Source organism: Heptranchias perlo, chromosome 4 (assembly GCF_035084215.1).
Source record: "Heptranchias perlo isolate sHepPer1 chromosome 4, sHepPer1.hap1, whole genome shotgun sequence".
Taxonomy (NCBI): domain Eukaryota; kingdom Metazoa; phylum Chordata; class Chondrichthyes; order Hexanchiformes; family Hexanchidae; genus Heptranchias; species Heptranchias perlo.
In genome coordinates this window covers 103,434,609-103,450,113 of record NC_090328.1, presented here as the reverse complement: position 1 = coordinate 103,450,113, position 15,505 = coordinate 103,434,609, and the positions used below count along the sequence as shown (strand labels likewise).

The 15,505-nt window shown below is 48.0% G+C and overlaps 1 protein-coding gene across 1 annotated transcript in view; it reads left to right on the top strand.

Moving 5' to 3' along the window:
- The window catches only part of LOC137321163 (UDP-glucuronosyltransferase 2A2-like), a 56,270-nt gene extending 55,776 nt beyond the window's left edge, over nucleotides 1-494 (top strand). Inside the window, exon 6 of the mRNA XM_067983416.1 lies at nucleotides 94-494. Within this exon, the coding sequence (XP_067839517.1) occupies nucleotides 94-376 (283 nt within the window). The 3' untranslated portion in view covers nucleotides 377-494. The remainder of the gene's footprint in view (nucleotides 1-93) is intronic.
- Nucleotides 495-15,505: the final 15,011 nt, after the last annotated feature.

Here is a 15,505-nt window from a genome sequence, read left to right as displayed (position 1 = left end):
ATAAATGCAAGTTGTTGTTGATACAACGGCGTCGGGGGGCTAATGGGGCAAAATAAAGAAAAATAGCAAAAGAAACTGATTTTGTTCCCTTAGGTACAAAGAAAATGCAGTGAAGTTATCTAAAATTCAGCGTGACCAGCCAATAAGTCCATTGGAGAGAGCTGTGTTCTGGATTGAGTTTGTAATGCGCCACGGAGGAGCTAAACACTTGCGGCCTGCAGCACACTCCCTGACCTGGTACCAGTACCATTGTCTTGATGTGATAGCATTACTGTGTGCCTGTTTAGCAGCCATTGTATTTGCCCTCACAAAATGTTGCACATCTTGCTGCAGAAAATGCAGGGTCCTGAGGGGAAAGAAAAACAAGACTGAATAATGGTCTATAATGCATAGGATCTCCTGAAATTTATAACACTATATCATTACATTGGAATTTCTACTGTTATGGGTTGTAATTGTACTGTGCCTCAAACCAGTTAATGCTGTTGTCAAAATAAAGGACAGAGAAATTTTATTGGAATACATGGTCACATTTATTGCCAACAGTGCGATTTCAACCCCTGCTGAATCATTCATTGCAGCCAATTGAGACATCTCTCAATAAATCTAAAGAATGTTTGACTTTGATACAGATTTTTTTTAATATTCATTCTCTGGATGTGGTCATCACTGGCAAGTTCAACATATATTGCCCATCCCTCGTTGCCCTTGAGAAAGAGGTAGTTGGCCCTCTTCTTGCTGCAGTCCATGTGGTGAAGGTACACCCACAATGCTGTTGGTTAGGGAGTTCCAGGATTTTGATCCAGCCACGGTGAAGGAATGGTGATATATGTCCAAGTCGGGATGGTGTGTGTCTTGGAGGGGAACTTGGAGGTGATGGTATTCCCAGCCAGTCAGGTTTTAATTGTTCTATTGACCTCAGTTTATGGAGACAAACCAGTTTAAAAATGCCTGTCCATTTATTAATTTGCACGCAGAGCAAAGAGGTTTGCAGGAATTATGTAAGATGGATGTTTTGTGCCTCAGTGCTTTGAATAACATAGCAAACTTGACATCATCACAGGTCAAAATATTGCACTGAATTTTTGCCAGATTAGGAATTCCACTTACTCCCTCATCAGGAAAGTCCCAGCCGAGTATTGTGGCTAGTTCCCTACCTGTCATGGCACCGGCTCCTGGTTGAGGCTTCCACAGCCAAATAACTAACCATGTGCTGCAGATACAGGGTTTCCTGATTTTGCGATTTAATATGTGCTAGGTTACTTCACAAGGTCACGACGTTATGCTGCTGCAACACTGAGTTAAGTTTCTGAATTGTAAAAGCTGGGACGACAAGAGGGAGGGAACTAGCCATGGCATCAAATATGCTTTTGCCCTGGTCTAAGCCAGTAAGCTGCCATTATGGATATTCAACTGCACTGAATACACACACACCTGCCTCTCCATGTTTCTCTGTGCGTCAGTTCCCCGGCCTGCCAAATGATCCGTTGTTGCCAAGAGTCACTTCTGCTCAACTCCACAAGGCAGACACAAAGGTACAAATAAAAGATCCTGCAATCCAATGTAGTAAAGAGGAATTTAACACATTCACTCACCTTGAAACAGTTGGTGGAAACCCTCTTTGCGCACATAAACGGGGTTTGCGCCGATATTACAATGGTGGAGTAGGAGGAAATTCACCCCCTCCAACGATTTTTAAACAACCCTACATGTACAAGTTATTTTGACATTGGTATTCTGAAATCTGCCTTGCAATCTAAATGGATGTGTTCCAGACCACCAGGCACCCCAGAACACTGTAGACACAGCTCGATAAACAACACATCCTCCCATCATGTATCATCTTTAATACTATAAGTTTTGAAACAGTTTCTCACCATAGAGTTCCCTATTTTTCAGTTGAACATTGTGTTTTTGAAGCTGTTTGTCAGCTTTTCCAAGCTTTGTAGATTGGCATATGATGCAATCTGATCTGGGAACCATGTGACTCACCATGGGGCCGATTTTCGGATGACGGAGCAGGTGTATTGGGGGCGAGGGGGGGGGTGGGGTTCTGAAAATTGCTAAAATCCAGAGCGGGTTCAGAGCCCGGCTCCAACCCGCTGACTTCCGGGTTCCCCAGTGACGCGATCAGGTGCACGCGAGCTTCCCGAATGCGGGAGTCCCACCGGCAATTAAATCCGGCGGGATGATCATTTGTATAGTTTGACAGATAGTTAAAGTACTTGAAATACTTGATTGAGTAGACGTTTTGGCAGGAGTGCAATTTTGAAGGATCCTCAGCGTGTTTCCCGTGCTGTGGGAAACACTCCCTGTGGGAAACACTGACGTGTTTCAGCCAGTGGGAGATGCAAATAATTATTTGACAGGTGGGAAGAATACCTCATTTATTGCAGCAGGGCACTCCGTCACATCAGACAAAGTTTTGGCTGCAAGACCTTTGTGTTTTCACTCAAAATTCTTACTTTCCACCCAAAACTCTACTGTGCAAACATAGTTACCTACTTTGCAGAACCCCTCAAACTCACACTGTCAGGATGGGAGGGAGGGTGCGTCATGACTGCATTCACTACTTCATCTAAGGATGAGCAGCATCACCAGCCTCGCCAGGCATGGCGTCCACCTCCGCCACATGGAGCTCCACAACACAGTGCTGTGCCACAGGCACCTGCACAAGAGCACAGAGGGCAACAACAGAGAGAGCGACGTCGCAGGAGGCACTACCCTCGCCACAGGGTCTACAGACCAAGGCTCAGCTTCCTGGACCTCTCTGAGGAGCAGTGCTTTTGGAGGCTCAGAGTCAGTCGCCAGGTAGTCGCAGACATCTGCAGCCTCCTTCATGCCGAGCTGCTCCCGGATGGACCGAGTAGCATCTCCTTACCTGTCACTGTCAAAGTCACCACTGCCCTCAACTTCTTTGCCTCTGGATCATTCCAGGGTGCCACCGGGGACTTTGCCGGGGTCTCTCAGTCATCTGGACACAAGTGCATAAGGCAGGTCACCGACGGCTTGTTTTGCAGGGCCTCGCACTACGTCAGCTTCCCCATGGACGACCTCAGCAAGACGGAGAGGGCAGTGGGATTCCACGCTGTGGCTGGCTTCCCACGGGTGCAGGGTGTAATCGATTGCACCCATATAGCAATACGAGCACCTCCACATGATCCAGGACTGTTCAACAACAGGAAAGGCTATCACTCCATCAACACCCAGCTCGTTTGTGACCACTGCAGTAGATTCCTTCACGTGTGCACCAGATATCCTGGCAGCTGCCACGATTCCTTCATCCTCCGGGAGTCCAATGTCCCGCTCCTCTTCCATGTACCGAACACCCGTAAGGGCTGGCTCCTGGGGGACAAGGGATATCCCCTGCACACATGGCTCATGACACCTCAGAGGAACCCCACCACTGAGCAACAGCGTCGATATAACGACAACCACATCGCTACCAGGTCTACAATTGAGCACTTACCTGCAACACTAGCTCAGAGATGCCCTCACGTCCCTGTGACAGTATCTTAGAGATTCCCTCCCATACCTGTGCCACCATTCCACTCACTCAGGAGTTGGACTCCTCCATCCTCTGTGCGATTGTGGAGAGTGCGCGTGGCACCTGTTCCAGCACCTCGCAAATGTGCTGCTGCCCCTCGATCATTCTACTTTTAAAGGATGGCTCCCAGGATTCAGCATCTGTGTCCAGTTGAGCAGAGCCTGGAGAGGAGTGCTCCCACCGACACGGACTCTCCACAGCTGCCCCTGCCACCGGTGTCTGCTCGTGCTCACATGTGTATGGTGACTCACCATGTGCGACCGCAACTAACAGCGGACGGGGACCCACCAAGGTGTGTGTATCTGCGCTGGTGGATGGATCGCTTAGCTGTGCCCCCTCAGAGGCCGGCAAGTCCTCTGTGGAATCGCCCTCCCCCGTCAAAGTGGTCGCTGAAGGCCCTGTAACAGAACAGAAGGCAATATTAAGCATGATGATAGATGTTGAGGTGCTGAAGATGGCGGGGTATGTTAACATCAATTCATATTGTGTGTGCTGAATGTTAAAGTTCTGTCACCAGACGTTTGCCAGGTGCCAGTCTCGGCGTCCCCGGCGGACAGGCACTCGAGGGTTCGGCTCAGCTCCAGCGCCTCCTGCTCCGCATTTGTGAGTACGACTATCTGTTGCGGCCACCCTCCGGTCCTCGCCCTTTCCCATGCCTTCTGGGCTCTCTTCTCCTATAAGGGGAGAAGGTAAAGACGCGTGAGTGAGTGATGGTGACGTGGCCAACCGATGAATGCATTGGTTTGGGTGCGGCTGACCATGAAAGAGATGCATCAGAGTGTGAGTATGAGACAGAGCCATGACATTGTATGAGGATTGGGTGAGTGGCAGTGGTGGGGTGAGTAATGTGGAGGTGAGGAAGTGGTGAGGAAGTGTAGGAAGTTGAGGATGAGCTTTGAGTGGGTGTGAGGAGTGACGCGATAGAGTAGTGTTGGCAGTGCAGAATGAGTTGGGGGGTGGGGGCGGTGATGTGGAAGACGGAGTGTAGGAGAATGATTAAGTGTACTCACTTTGACTGACCTAGTTAGGTCATTGAAGTGCTTCCTGCACTTGATCCAGGTGAGGAGATGTTGCTGCTGCTGGTGACCTCCTCTGCCACCTCGAGCCAGACCTTCTTGGTGGCAGAGGCAGGCCACTTCCTCCTGTCTGCCAGGTGGAACACATCCCTCCTCCTCCTCACCCCATCCAGTAGCACCTGGAGTGAGGCATCGCTAAATCTAGGAGCAGCCTTTCCCCTGTGCTGCTCCATTGTGCTTTTTGGGTTTTTGCTCCAGGAGCAGCCACTGGAGGACTGCTCCTTTAAATAGAGCTCCTCCAGCTGACAGCCTGTGATGCAGGTGCGCAGTACGCCCGCTGCCAGTTAAATGGCTCCAATTTACCCGCGATTGCGTGGGGAATGGACAGTTTTTATTGGGCGGGTTACCCATGCGCCCAATCGTCCCCCCGCTGCCATCTCGCCTCCCTACTAATATCAGAGCCCATGTTTCTGTTTCCACAATGATCTTTCGACTTGCATCTTCCTCACCCCACTGCTGCCTCAGCCTCACCAGCTTGGGGTCACGTGTTCTCTTTGAGTGCTTTTGGTCACTGGTGTCACTCTCCTTGGTTTCTTAACATTCTCTCCAATTGTCCCCAGCCTCCACGTTCAAAGCCGTTGCTTCTCAGGCTCTCCCAATCTTGGCATTGATCTTGCTTTGTCTGTTTTGATTCCATTCCTGGCCAAAATGCCTTTGTCCACTGAAATTGGGGAAGAACATTGAATTGAACAATGTAGAAGCTTCAGCTTCTTTAAGTTTCTTGGTGTGGTAATGGCAGCGTCTGATTGGTGCAAAAAGGCTGCTCCTTCATTGATCCAAACAGAAAGTGGCCTTCTTTAATCGTCAAGGCCCAAGAAAATTGGACAACCCATGCCGGCAGTCTTTGTTGCACACAAATATGCAAAAATGAATGGAACTGCGGGCTGGATGAAAGAAGCTCATTCGACCCAGATGCCATGTCTTGGACATTGCCCTCCTAGAATCCATCCCACCGCTCTTCTCTCTCTGTCAAATAATCCTGACAGGGTGGATAGCCTTAAAATTAAAATGTTTTGGCTGAAGCCAGGGGAATGGGCTTTCATTTGCACAATCCTGTTTTGATGGAATACCTTTGTGCTTCACGGAGGTGATGGAATTGTGTATATGGTGCCATTGATGACACCGTGGAGTTTGGGGAATCCTGCCATGTGAAAAAAAAACTGAACAGCCATCTCATTCGGCTATCAGCTACCAATGGGGAAAGTGATAAAATTGTTTGTCCCGATGATGAATGTATTAGTCACCTGTTAGATACATCTGTGAACTGTAGATTGACTAATATTGCTGATGTTCCCAGTGGCAAATCAGAATGAACCAGAAGTATAAAAACTGAGGGCTGTGGTGACTTTGCCAGCCACTGGCAGTGTTGTCCCTGTGATAGAAGTTGGCTGAAGGTCAGATTCCAGGAAATGACACAGTTCTCTCACTGTTACCCCAGTGAAGCACAGCCGCCGAAGGCAAACCTTCTCTGACATTCACGGTAGATGTTTCTCAGCATGTAGATAAGGGTTTGTGAGTGAGGGAAGTCCACCTCTGTTGTAATTAGCCCTGCCTCAAATCCCTCATTTACCCTCTTCCTCATCCTCTAAATAGCAAAGAAAAAGAGAAATGTCCAATTTCAAGATTTTAAAACTTGGGCAAAAGACTGGCCAAAAAAATATAAGAGGAAATTTTAACATGCACCCAGTGGAAAAGGTTAAGATGGCGGGTTCATGCCCTGTTTTCAACGCATTCCCACCCCAACCATTTTAACTTGTCTGAATTCAGACATGGGAATGCTGCCTGCCCCAGAGAAGCGAGGGCATAATTTCAATAGCAAAGTTGGGTCCTAATGATGTCATCGGGACACGCAGGCCATTTTAATTGCATGACCGGCTAAAGAGGGCACAGTATCCAACCAGCCAGTGAACATTGCCGCCAAGAGGCCCAGGTAAGTGTGATTTTAAAAAAATGTAAATGTTCATTTTGGGTCAGGAGGAGCAGGAGTACTCCTCCTGGCCCCACAAGGATACCTTGGGCATCCTCCGCCCTGGACTTCCCCAGCTCCCCGACCCCGATCGCAGACTTTCCAATCCCCCCAGTTCCTTACTTACCTTGCTGGGGACCATTTCCGTAGTTCCCAGAAGATGGCCTGACCCCCACAAAATGTTGACTGCTGCCTGTTGGCGGTTTCATCATTCCTGCCAGCTTTGAGCGGGGGTCAGTGTCAGGACACGCAAATGAGGCCTGGGAATTAAAATGTGCCGGGCCTCATGTTCCCAGGGAGGGGGGTTCGCTGCCCACATCAGCCCTCGCATCCCCAATTCCCACCCTGAGCTAAAATCGGGGCTATAGTTATACAGTTTGATTGATGAGTTATTTGTACTTTCTAATGATTTCTTTATCTGGGTCCACAAGCACATTCTCACTAAGAGAGTGAGCAGCTGAAATGCTCCCAGATCTTTCCCAGTACTGCTCTGTAACTGATTACCAAGGAAATGTTGGAAAATGGTCCAGGATGACTTGCCCTTTCCCTGAACTGTTGTACAGCTAGGATTATAAATTCATAATGTATGAAATAGCAATTACTGTATACGTTGTTACTTCATGGCATGTTCGTGTTCATTCAAGGGTACACTGGCTCCCCCAAAAGGGCGCAGGATTCTTTGGGATTCTTACAGAAGAGGGGGAACACTGGAATATAGTGCTCCAAAACCATCCACGGGGGCATTTGAGAAAACTCCCGATTTCCCATATGGTTTCATCTTTGTAAACGCTTATTTTTACTTGCAGGAAAAATCCTAGATCCTTACAGTAGCAAGACGCTTGGTACGCAGAAAAACTCCTAGTTTTCCCTTCTAGTTTCTGGGTGAATATACTATTTTTCTCCTTTCCTGACAGACATTTTTTTTCTAAAACAGACTTTCTAAAGCACAACGTGCAATCTTTTACAAATATATGAAAAATGATGGATAGCGAAACACCTACTGCTCCATTCAGCCTGTTCCATAAATGACATAGTCCTTAACCAACATAGTCCTTCAGGTACAAAGGTGGGGGGGGGGGTCGCCTGTTCCTGAGCAGTGCTTGGATCTGGATATCGATGGCTGCAACATTTGGTTGAGAACCACTAAAATTAATGACATTTACCATCTAAGGTGTATTTTTCTTCAAAGGAGTAATAGCATCACTTAAGTCTCAACGTATCATGCAGACCAGAAACACTATTTATTTTAGTGGTTCCGATGGCTTTTTGAGTAGTTAGTTATACTAGAAAGAAAGAAAGACTTGCATTTATATAGCGCCATTCATGACCTCAGGGTGTCTCAAAGCGTTTTACAGGCAATGAAGTACTTTTGAAGTGTTGTTCCTGTATGGTAATGTAGGGAAATGTGGCAGCCAATTTGCGCACAACAAGGCCCCACAAACAGCAATGTGATAATGACCAGATAATCTGTTTTTCTAGTGATGTTGGTTGAGGGATAAATATTGGCCAGGACACCATGGGATCTTTTACATCCACCTGAGAGGGCAGACATGGCCTCGGTTTAACATCTCATCTGAAAGATGGCACACTCCGACAATGCAGCATTCCCACAATAGTGCACTAGAGTGTCAGCCTTGATTTTGGGCTCAAGTCTCTAGAGTGGGACTTGAACCTATAACCTTCTGACTCGGAGGCAAGAGCACTACCACTGATCCAATACTGGAACTAAGAGTGTGAAACGTGGGGTAGATGAGTGGTTTGCATGGGGTTATTAGTTTTCATCAATCATTATTTCTCACTGGGATATAGTCACCAAATTTGATTTTCCCAGGTTGGGCATGGACTTTTCAATCAGTGTATTCCTTCGCTAATGGAGTGCTCTAGTGTTTGGATGTAACATTATTTGGCATCACACTAAATTAGTACCTTATTCCTATTGGTACAACTTTTCAACTCAGGGTTTTTGATATTTCGAATTGGAGGGAGGTGTACAGTGGTGTTTCCCAGGGTTCGGGACTAGGACCACTGCTTTTTTTGATATATATTAATGACTTGGACTTGGGTGTACAGGGCATAATTTCAAAATGTGCAGATGACACAAAACTTGGAAGTGTACTGAACAGTGAGGAGGTTAGTGATAGACTTCAAAAGGAAATAGACAGGCTGGTGGCATGGGCGGACACGTGGCAGATGAAATTTATCGCAGAAAAATGCGAGGTGATACATTTCAGCGGGAGGAATGAGGAGAGGCAATGTAAACTAAAGGGCACAATTCTAAAAGGGGTACAGGAACAGAGAGATCTGGGGGTATATGTGCACAAATCGTTGAAGGTGGCAGGGAGGTTGAAAAAGTGGTTAAAAAAGCATACGGGATCCTGGGCTTTATAAATAGAGGCATAGAGTACAAAAGTAAGGAAGTCATGATGAACCTTTATAAAACACTGGTTCGGCCACAGCTGGAGTATTATGTTCAGTTCTGGGCACCGCACTTCAGGAAAGATGTGAAGGCCTTGGAGAGGGTGCAGAAGAGATTTTCAAGAATGATTCCAGGGATGAGGGTCTTTAGTTATGTGGATAGACTGGAGAAGCTGGGGTTGTTCTCCTTGGAACAGAGAAGGTTGAGTGGAGATTTGATAGAGGTATTCAAAATCATGAAGGGTCTAGACAGAGTAGATAGAAACTGTTCCCATTGACATAAGGGTCAAGAACTAGAGAACATAGATTTAAGGTGATTGGAAAAAGAACCGAAGGTGACATGAGGAAAAACTTTTTTACACAGCGAGTGGTTAGGATCTGGAATGCACTGCCCGAGGGGGTGGTGGAGGCAGATTCAATCATGCCCTTCAAAAGGGAACTGGATAAGTACTTAAAAGGAAAAAAATTGCAGGGCTATGGGAATAGGGCGGGGGAGTGGGACTACTTGGATTGCTCTTGCATAGAGCCGGCATGGACTCAAATGGGCCGATTGGCCTCCTTCCATGCTGTAACCCTTTCTATGATTCTATGGTCACTTTGACAGCCACAGGCAATGCTGTCCTTGCCCTGCTTTGAGGCTGCAATTGTGGCTGCAGCAGTTGACAGATTTCAGTCACAACATCTTTTGTGAACCGAAGATGTCTCGTAAATTGGTCCTCGCTGAAGTTGAGGTAAGGGAATCATTCCCTGAAGACCCTCTGTGGATATGGCCTCCTGCTGAGTGCCCTCCTCCTCCTCCTCCCTCTTCCAGTAGCATGTTTTCTGGTGGCTTCTCTTCCTTCTTCCAGTCATGTTCAATTCCCAGAGGAAGCCCATCCAGGCCACCCATGTCTGGAAGCAACTTCTTTCAGCACAATATTTTAAATGACACAAAAAGCTCTGCAAGAGCAGCCAAACCACTTCCTGTAGAGTATTGAAACTTTAGCCAAGAATAGGAACCTCCAAAAGTGTGTACATTTGCACCAGCAGCCAGAAAAAATAATCCAGCAACTAACCTGTAAGTACTTGATGATCCCTTTAAATAGCGCTGGTGGGGGCTCAATGGTGTCAGTGAGATACACCACCTTTTTTTAAAAAAATAATGTTTATAGGACATTGTTACATATGATATAACATAAATCGGAGTATTTACTATAAATCAACATTGTAAAACGTAGTAACGTAGTAAAATGTCCCAAGACACTTCACAGGAGCGTTATCAAACAAAATTTGACACCGAGCCACAAAAGGAGATATTAGGATAGGTGACCAAAGGCTTGGTCAAAGGTAGGTTTTAAGAAGCATCTTAAAGGAGGGGAGAGAGGTGGAGAGGTGGAGAGATTTAGGGAGGGAATTCCAGAGCTTAGGGCCTAGGCAGCTGAAGGCACGGTTGCCAATGGTAGAGCGATTAAAATCGAGGATGCACAAGAGTCAAGAATTGGAGGAGTGCAGAGATCTTGGCAGGTTGTAGGGCTGGAAGAGGTTACAGAGTTATGGGGGGTGGAATTGAGGTCATGTCAGATTTGAACACGAGGATGATAATTTTAAAATTGAGGCGTTGCTGGATTAGGAACCAATGTAGATCAATGAGCACAGGGGTGATGGGTGAATGGGACTTGGTGCGTGTTAGGATACGGGCAGCAGAGTTTTGGATGAGCTCGAGTTCATGGAGGGTGGAAGATGGGAGGCCGGCCAGGAGAACATTGGAATAGTTGAGTCTAGATGTAACAAAGGCATGAATGAGGATTTCAGCAGCAGATGAGCTGAGGCAGGGGTGAAGACGGGCGATGTTAGGGAGGTGGAAACAGGCAGTCTTGGTGATGGAGCAGATATGTGGTCAGAGGCTCATCTCAAATAGGATGCCAAGGTTGAGATCGATCTGGTTCAGCCTCAGACAATGGCCAGGGAGAGCGATGGGGTCGGTGCTAGGGAATGAAGTTTGTGGCCATGAGCGAAGACAATGGCTTCGGTCTTCCCAATATTTAGTTGGAGAAAATTTCTGCTCATCCAGTGCTGGATGTCAGACGAGCAGCGTGACAAATCATAGTCAGTGGAGAGGTTGAGAGAGGTGGTGATGAGGTAAAGCTGGGTGTTGTCAGTGTACATGTGGAAACTGACATTGTTTTTCGGATAATGTCGCCAAGGGGCATCATGTTGATGAAAAATAGGAGGAGGCCGAGGATAGAGCCTTAGGGGATTCTAAAGGTAACGGTGCAGGAATGGGAAGAGAAGTCGTTGCAGGCGATTCTCCGGCTATGGCTGGATAGATAAGAATGGAACCAAACGAGGACAGTCCCTCCCAGCTGGACGATGGAGGAGGCATTGGAGGAAGGTGGTGTGGTCAACCGTGTCAAAGGCTGCAGACAGGTCGAGAAAGGTGGAGGGATAGTTTGCAATGGACACAGTCACATGATATCATTTGTGACTTTGATAATGGCCTTTTCACTGCTGTGGCAGGGGCGGAAACCTGATTGGAGGGGTTCAAACATGGAGTTGTGGGAAAGATGGGCACGGATTTGGGAGTCGACAATAGGTTCAAGGACTTTGGAAAGGAAAGGGCGGTTGGAGATGGGGCGGTAGTTTGCAAGGACAGAGGGGTTAAGGGTGGGTTTTTCAGGAGGGGTGATAACTGCAGATTTGAAGGGGACGGGGACAGTACCTAAGGAGAGGGAACTGTTAACAATATCAGTTAACATGGGGGCCAGGAAGGAAAGTTGGGTGGTCAGCAGTTTGGTGGGAATCGGGTCAAGGGAGCAGGAGTTGGGTGTCATGGTCAAGATGAGCTCAGAGAGTGCATGAGGGGAGATAGGCGAAAAACTAGAGAAAGATGCAAGTTCAGGGCGCGGGCAGGGGGGAACCTATGGGTAAATTTAGCTTGGTGGGCTAGGGGAAGGGAGTGAAGCAGCAGAGGCAGTTGAACAGATGGTCTCAATCTTAGTGAAGTAGTCCTTCATATTAGTAGTCCATGAGCCCCTCACACTTGTTGTTGCAGGTGAGGGTGGAGGATGCAGGTGAGAGGGGTTTAAAAAGACAGATTGACGTGAGAAGAGAAGCCAGGTGTTATCCTTGCATTCCAGAATGATCCTAGAATAGTGAGCAGCTTTGGCAGAGGAGAGCAGGATCAGATGGTGCTTTATGTGGTCAGATTTGGTGATCAATGGCTAAACCAGTTGTCCGCCATAAAAGTTCAAGTCTATGTCCCTCGGACTTAAGGGAGCAGAGATGAGGGCCGTACCAGGGGGAGCGCCCAGGGTGAGAGAAAGTAATGGTTTTAATGGGGACAAGAACATCAAAGGTGAGGGTGTGATTGAGTGATCGATAGCTGCAGTAATGTCGTGGTGAATGGAGGGCCAAAGACTAGACAGTTGGGAATCTGAAAGTGCCGTTGTAAGTGACTTGGGGGCGAGTTTTTTTCCAGGGGTGAACACAGAAGGAAGTGGGATTGGGAAGGGGAGGAGGGATGTGGGTGCAGAGGGATACAAGCAAGTGATCAGAGATGGCCTTATCTGTGATTGACTTGATGGGAGTAGAGAGGCCACGTGAGATGGCAAGGTCAAGGGGGTGACCGTGAATATGGATAGGCGAGTTTATATGGAGAAAGAGATTAAGAACATAAGAACATAAGAAATAGGAGCAGGAGTAGGCCAATCGGCCCCTCGAGCCTGCTCCGCCATTCAATAAGATCATGGCTGATCTGATCCTAACCTCAAATCTAAATTCATGTCCAATTTCCTGCCTGGTCCACGTAACCCCTAATAAGAACATAAGAAATAGGAGCAGGAGTAGGCCAATCAGCCCCTCGAGCCTTAAGGAAGGATAGGAGGGCAGTGAACTCAGAGGGGAGACGGCATGATGAGTTGAGATGGAGGTTGAAATCACCAAGGATGAGAAGTCGCTTAGTGCAGAGGCTGAGGGAGGAAAGCAGTGAAGATATCTTGGTGAGAAATTTGGCGTGGTACTTGGGTGGGCGGTAGAGAACGATGATTTTAAAGGAGGTGAGCGGAGTGGAACAAGGAGAGATGCTCAAAGAAGGAGGAGACGCTCAAAGAAGGAGAAGGTGCCAGAGGAGTAGTGGGACAGACCAAGGTGTGATTTGGTGATATGGGCCACACCGCCACCATGGTGGTCCGGATGGGGCAATTGGGGGAAGATATAGCCAGGTGGGAAGGTATCATCACCTGTCAGCCAAATTTCCATCAAAGCCATGGAACACGATTTAAAATGAGAAAAACGAGTGGGTTGGGTGCGGGGGGACAATAAAAATGTTAAAAATCTAAAACCTGCCTCTATCCCGCCCACTTCCGGTTTTAATGGAGGCAGGACGAATGGGTCGGGTGACCAACCCGTTCTTAGGAGGCGGGTCGGTCAGTAAATCCTTTCAAGAAGGCTGTGGGCCTCCATTTTTACAGATTTTTTGCTTTTAACCCCTTGGGGCCGGGATTCCTGGGTCTCCTGATTCATGACATTTGAGAGGAGGCGAGAAGGCCCGAAACTGCAGGTAAGTGCCTTTATAGCACAGCTTATGGGCCAGGACGAGCAGGAGTGCTCTCCCCAGGCCCAACCAGCCCACTTACAGCAGCCCTACAAACATGATCGACCGACCCTCCCTCACGATTTCCGACCCCCCCCACATGATCTCCGATCCCCCCCATGATCTCTGACCCCCACGATGACCTGCGACCCACCCAATTACTGACCCCTCCAAGGACTGACCCCCCTCAATGACCCCCGATGACTGAGCCTCCCGATGACTGACCCCCCTTCAATGATCCCTGACCCCCCCCCCCCCACCTTGAAGATCGCCCCTTCCCCAGTGATCCACCCCTTAATATTAATAAAGAAAAAGTACTGGAGAAATTAATGGGACTAAATGCTGACGAATCCCCTGGACCTGATGGCCTACATCCTAGGGTTTTAAAAGAGGTGGATGCAGAGATAGTGGATGCATTGATTTCGACCTTCCAGAATTCCCTAGATACTAAAACAGCCCCCGTGGATTGGAAGGTAGCAAGTGTAACCCCGCTATTAAAGAAAGGAGGGCAGGAGAAAACAGGGAACTATAGGCCAGACAATGCTAGAATCTATTATTAAAGACGTAGCTACAGGACACTTAGAAAATCATAATATGATCAGTCAGAGACAACAAGGTTTTATGAATGGGAAATTGTGTTTGACAAATCGATTAGGGTTTTTTGAGGGTGTAACCCATCTGGTTCACTAATATTCTTTAGAGAAGGAAACCTGCCGCCCTTATCCGCTCTGGCCTATATGTGACTCCAGACCCACAGCAATGTGGTTGATTCTTAACTGCCCTCTGAAATGCCCTAGCAGGCCACTCAGTTGTACAATCTCGCTACAGAAAGTCACAATAAGAATAAAACGGGGAGGACCACCTGGCATCGGACCTCTAGGCACCGGACACGACAAAGGCAAACCAAGCCCAGTCGACCCTGCAAAGTCCTCCTCAATAACATCTGGGGACTTGTGCCAAAATTGGGAGAGCTGTCCCACAGACTAGTCAAGCAACAGCCTGACACAGCCATTCTCACAGAATCATACCTTTCAGCCAACATCCCAGACTCTTCCATCACCAACCCCGGGTACATCCTGTCCCACCGGCAGAACAGACCCACCAGAAGTGGCAGTACAGTGATATACAGACAGGAGGGAGTGGCTATGGGAGTCCTCAACATTGACTCTGGACCCCATGAAATCTCATGGCATCAGGTCAAACATGGGCAAGGAAACCTCCTGCTGATTACCACCTACCGTCCTCCCTCAGCTGATGAATCAGTCCTCCTCCATGTTGAGCAGCACTTGGAGGAAGCACTGAGGGTAGCAAGGGCACAGAATGTACTCTGGGTGGAGGACTTCAATGTCCATCACCAAGAGTGGCTCGGTAGCACCATTACTGACCGAACTGGCCGAGTCCTGCAGGACATAGCTGCCAAACTGGGCCTGAGCAGGTGGTGAGCAAACCAACACGAGGGAAAAACCTACTTGACCTAGTCCTCACCAATCTACCTGTTGCAGATGCATCTGTCCATGACAGTATTGGTAGGAGTGACCACCGCACAGTCCTCGTGGAGACGAAGTTCCGTCTTCACACTGAGGACACCATCCAACATGTTGTGTGGCACTACCATCGTGCTAAATGGGATAGATTCAGAATAGATCTAGCAGCTCAAAACTGGGCATCCATGATACACTGTGGGACATCAGCAGCAGCAGATTTGTATTCCAGCACAATCTGTAACTTCATGGCCCGGCATATTCCTCACTCTACCATTACCAACAAGCCAGGGGATCAACCCTGGTTCAATGAGGAGTGTAGAAGAGCATGCCAGGAGCAGCACCAGGCGTATCTAAAAATGAGGTGCCAACCTGGTGAAGGTACAACATCGGACTACATGCACGCTAAACAGCGGAAGCAACATGCTATAGACAGGGCTAAGCGATTCC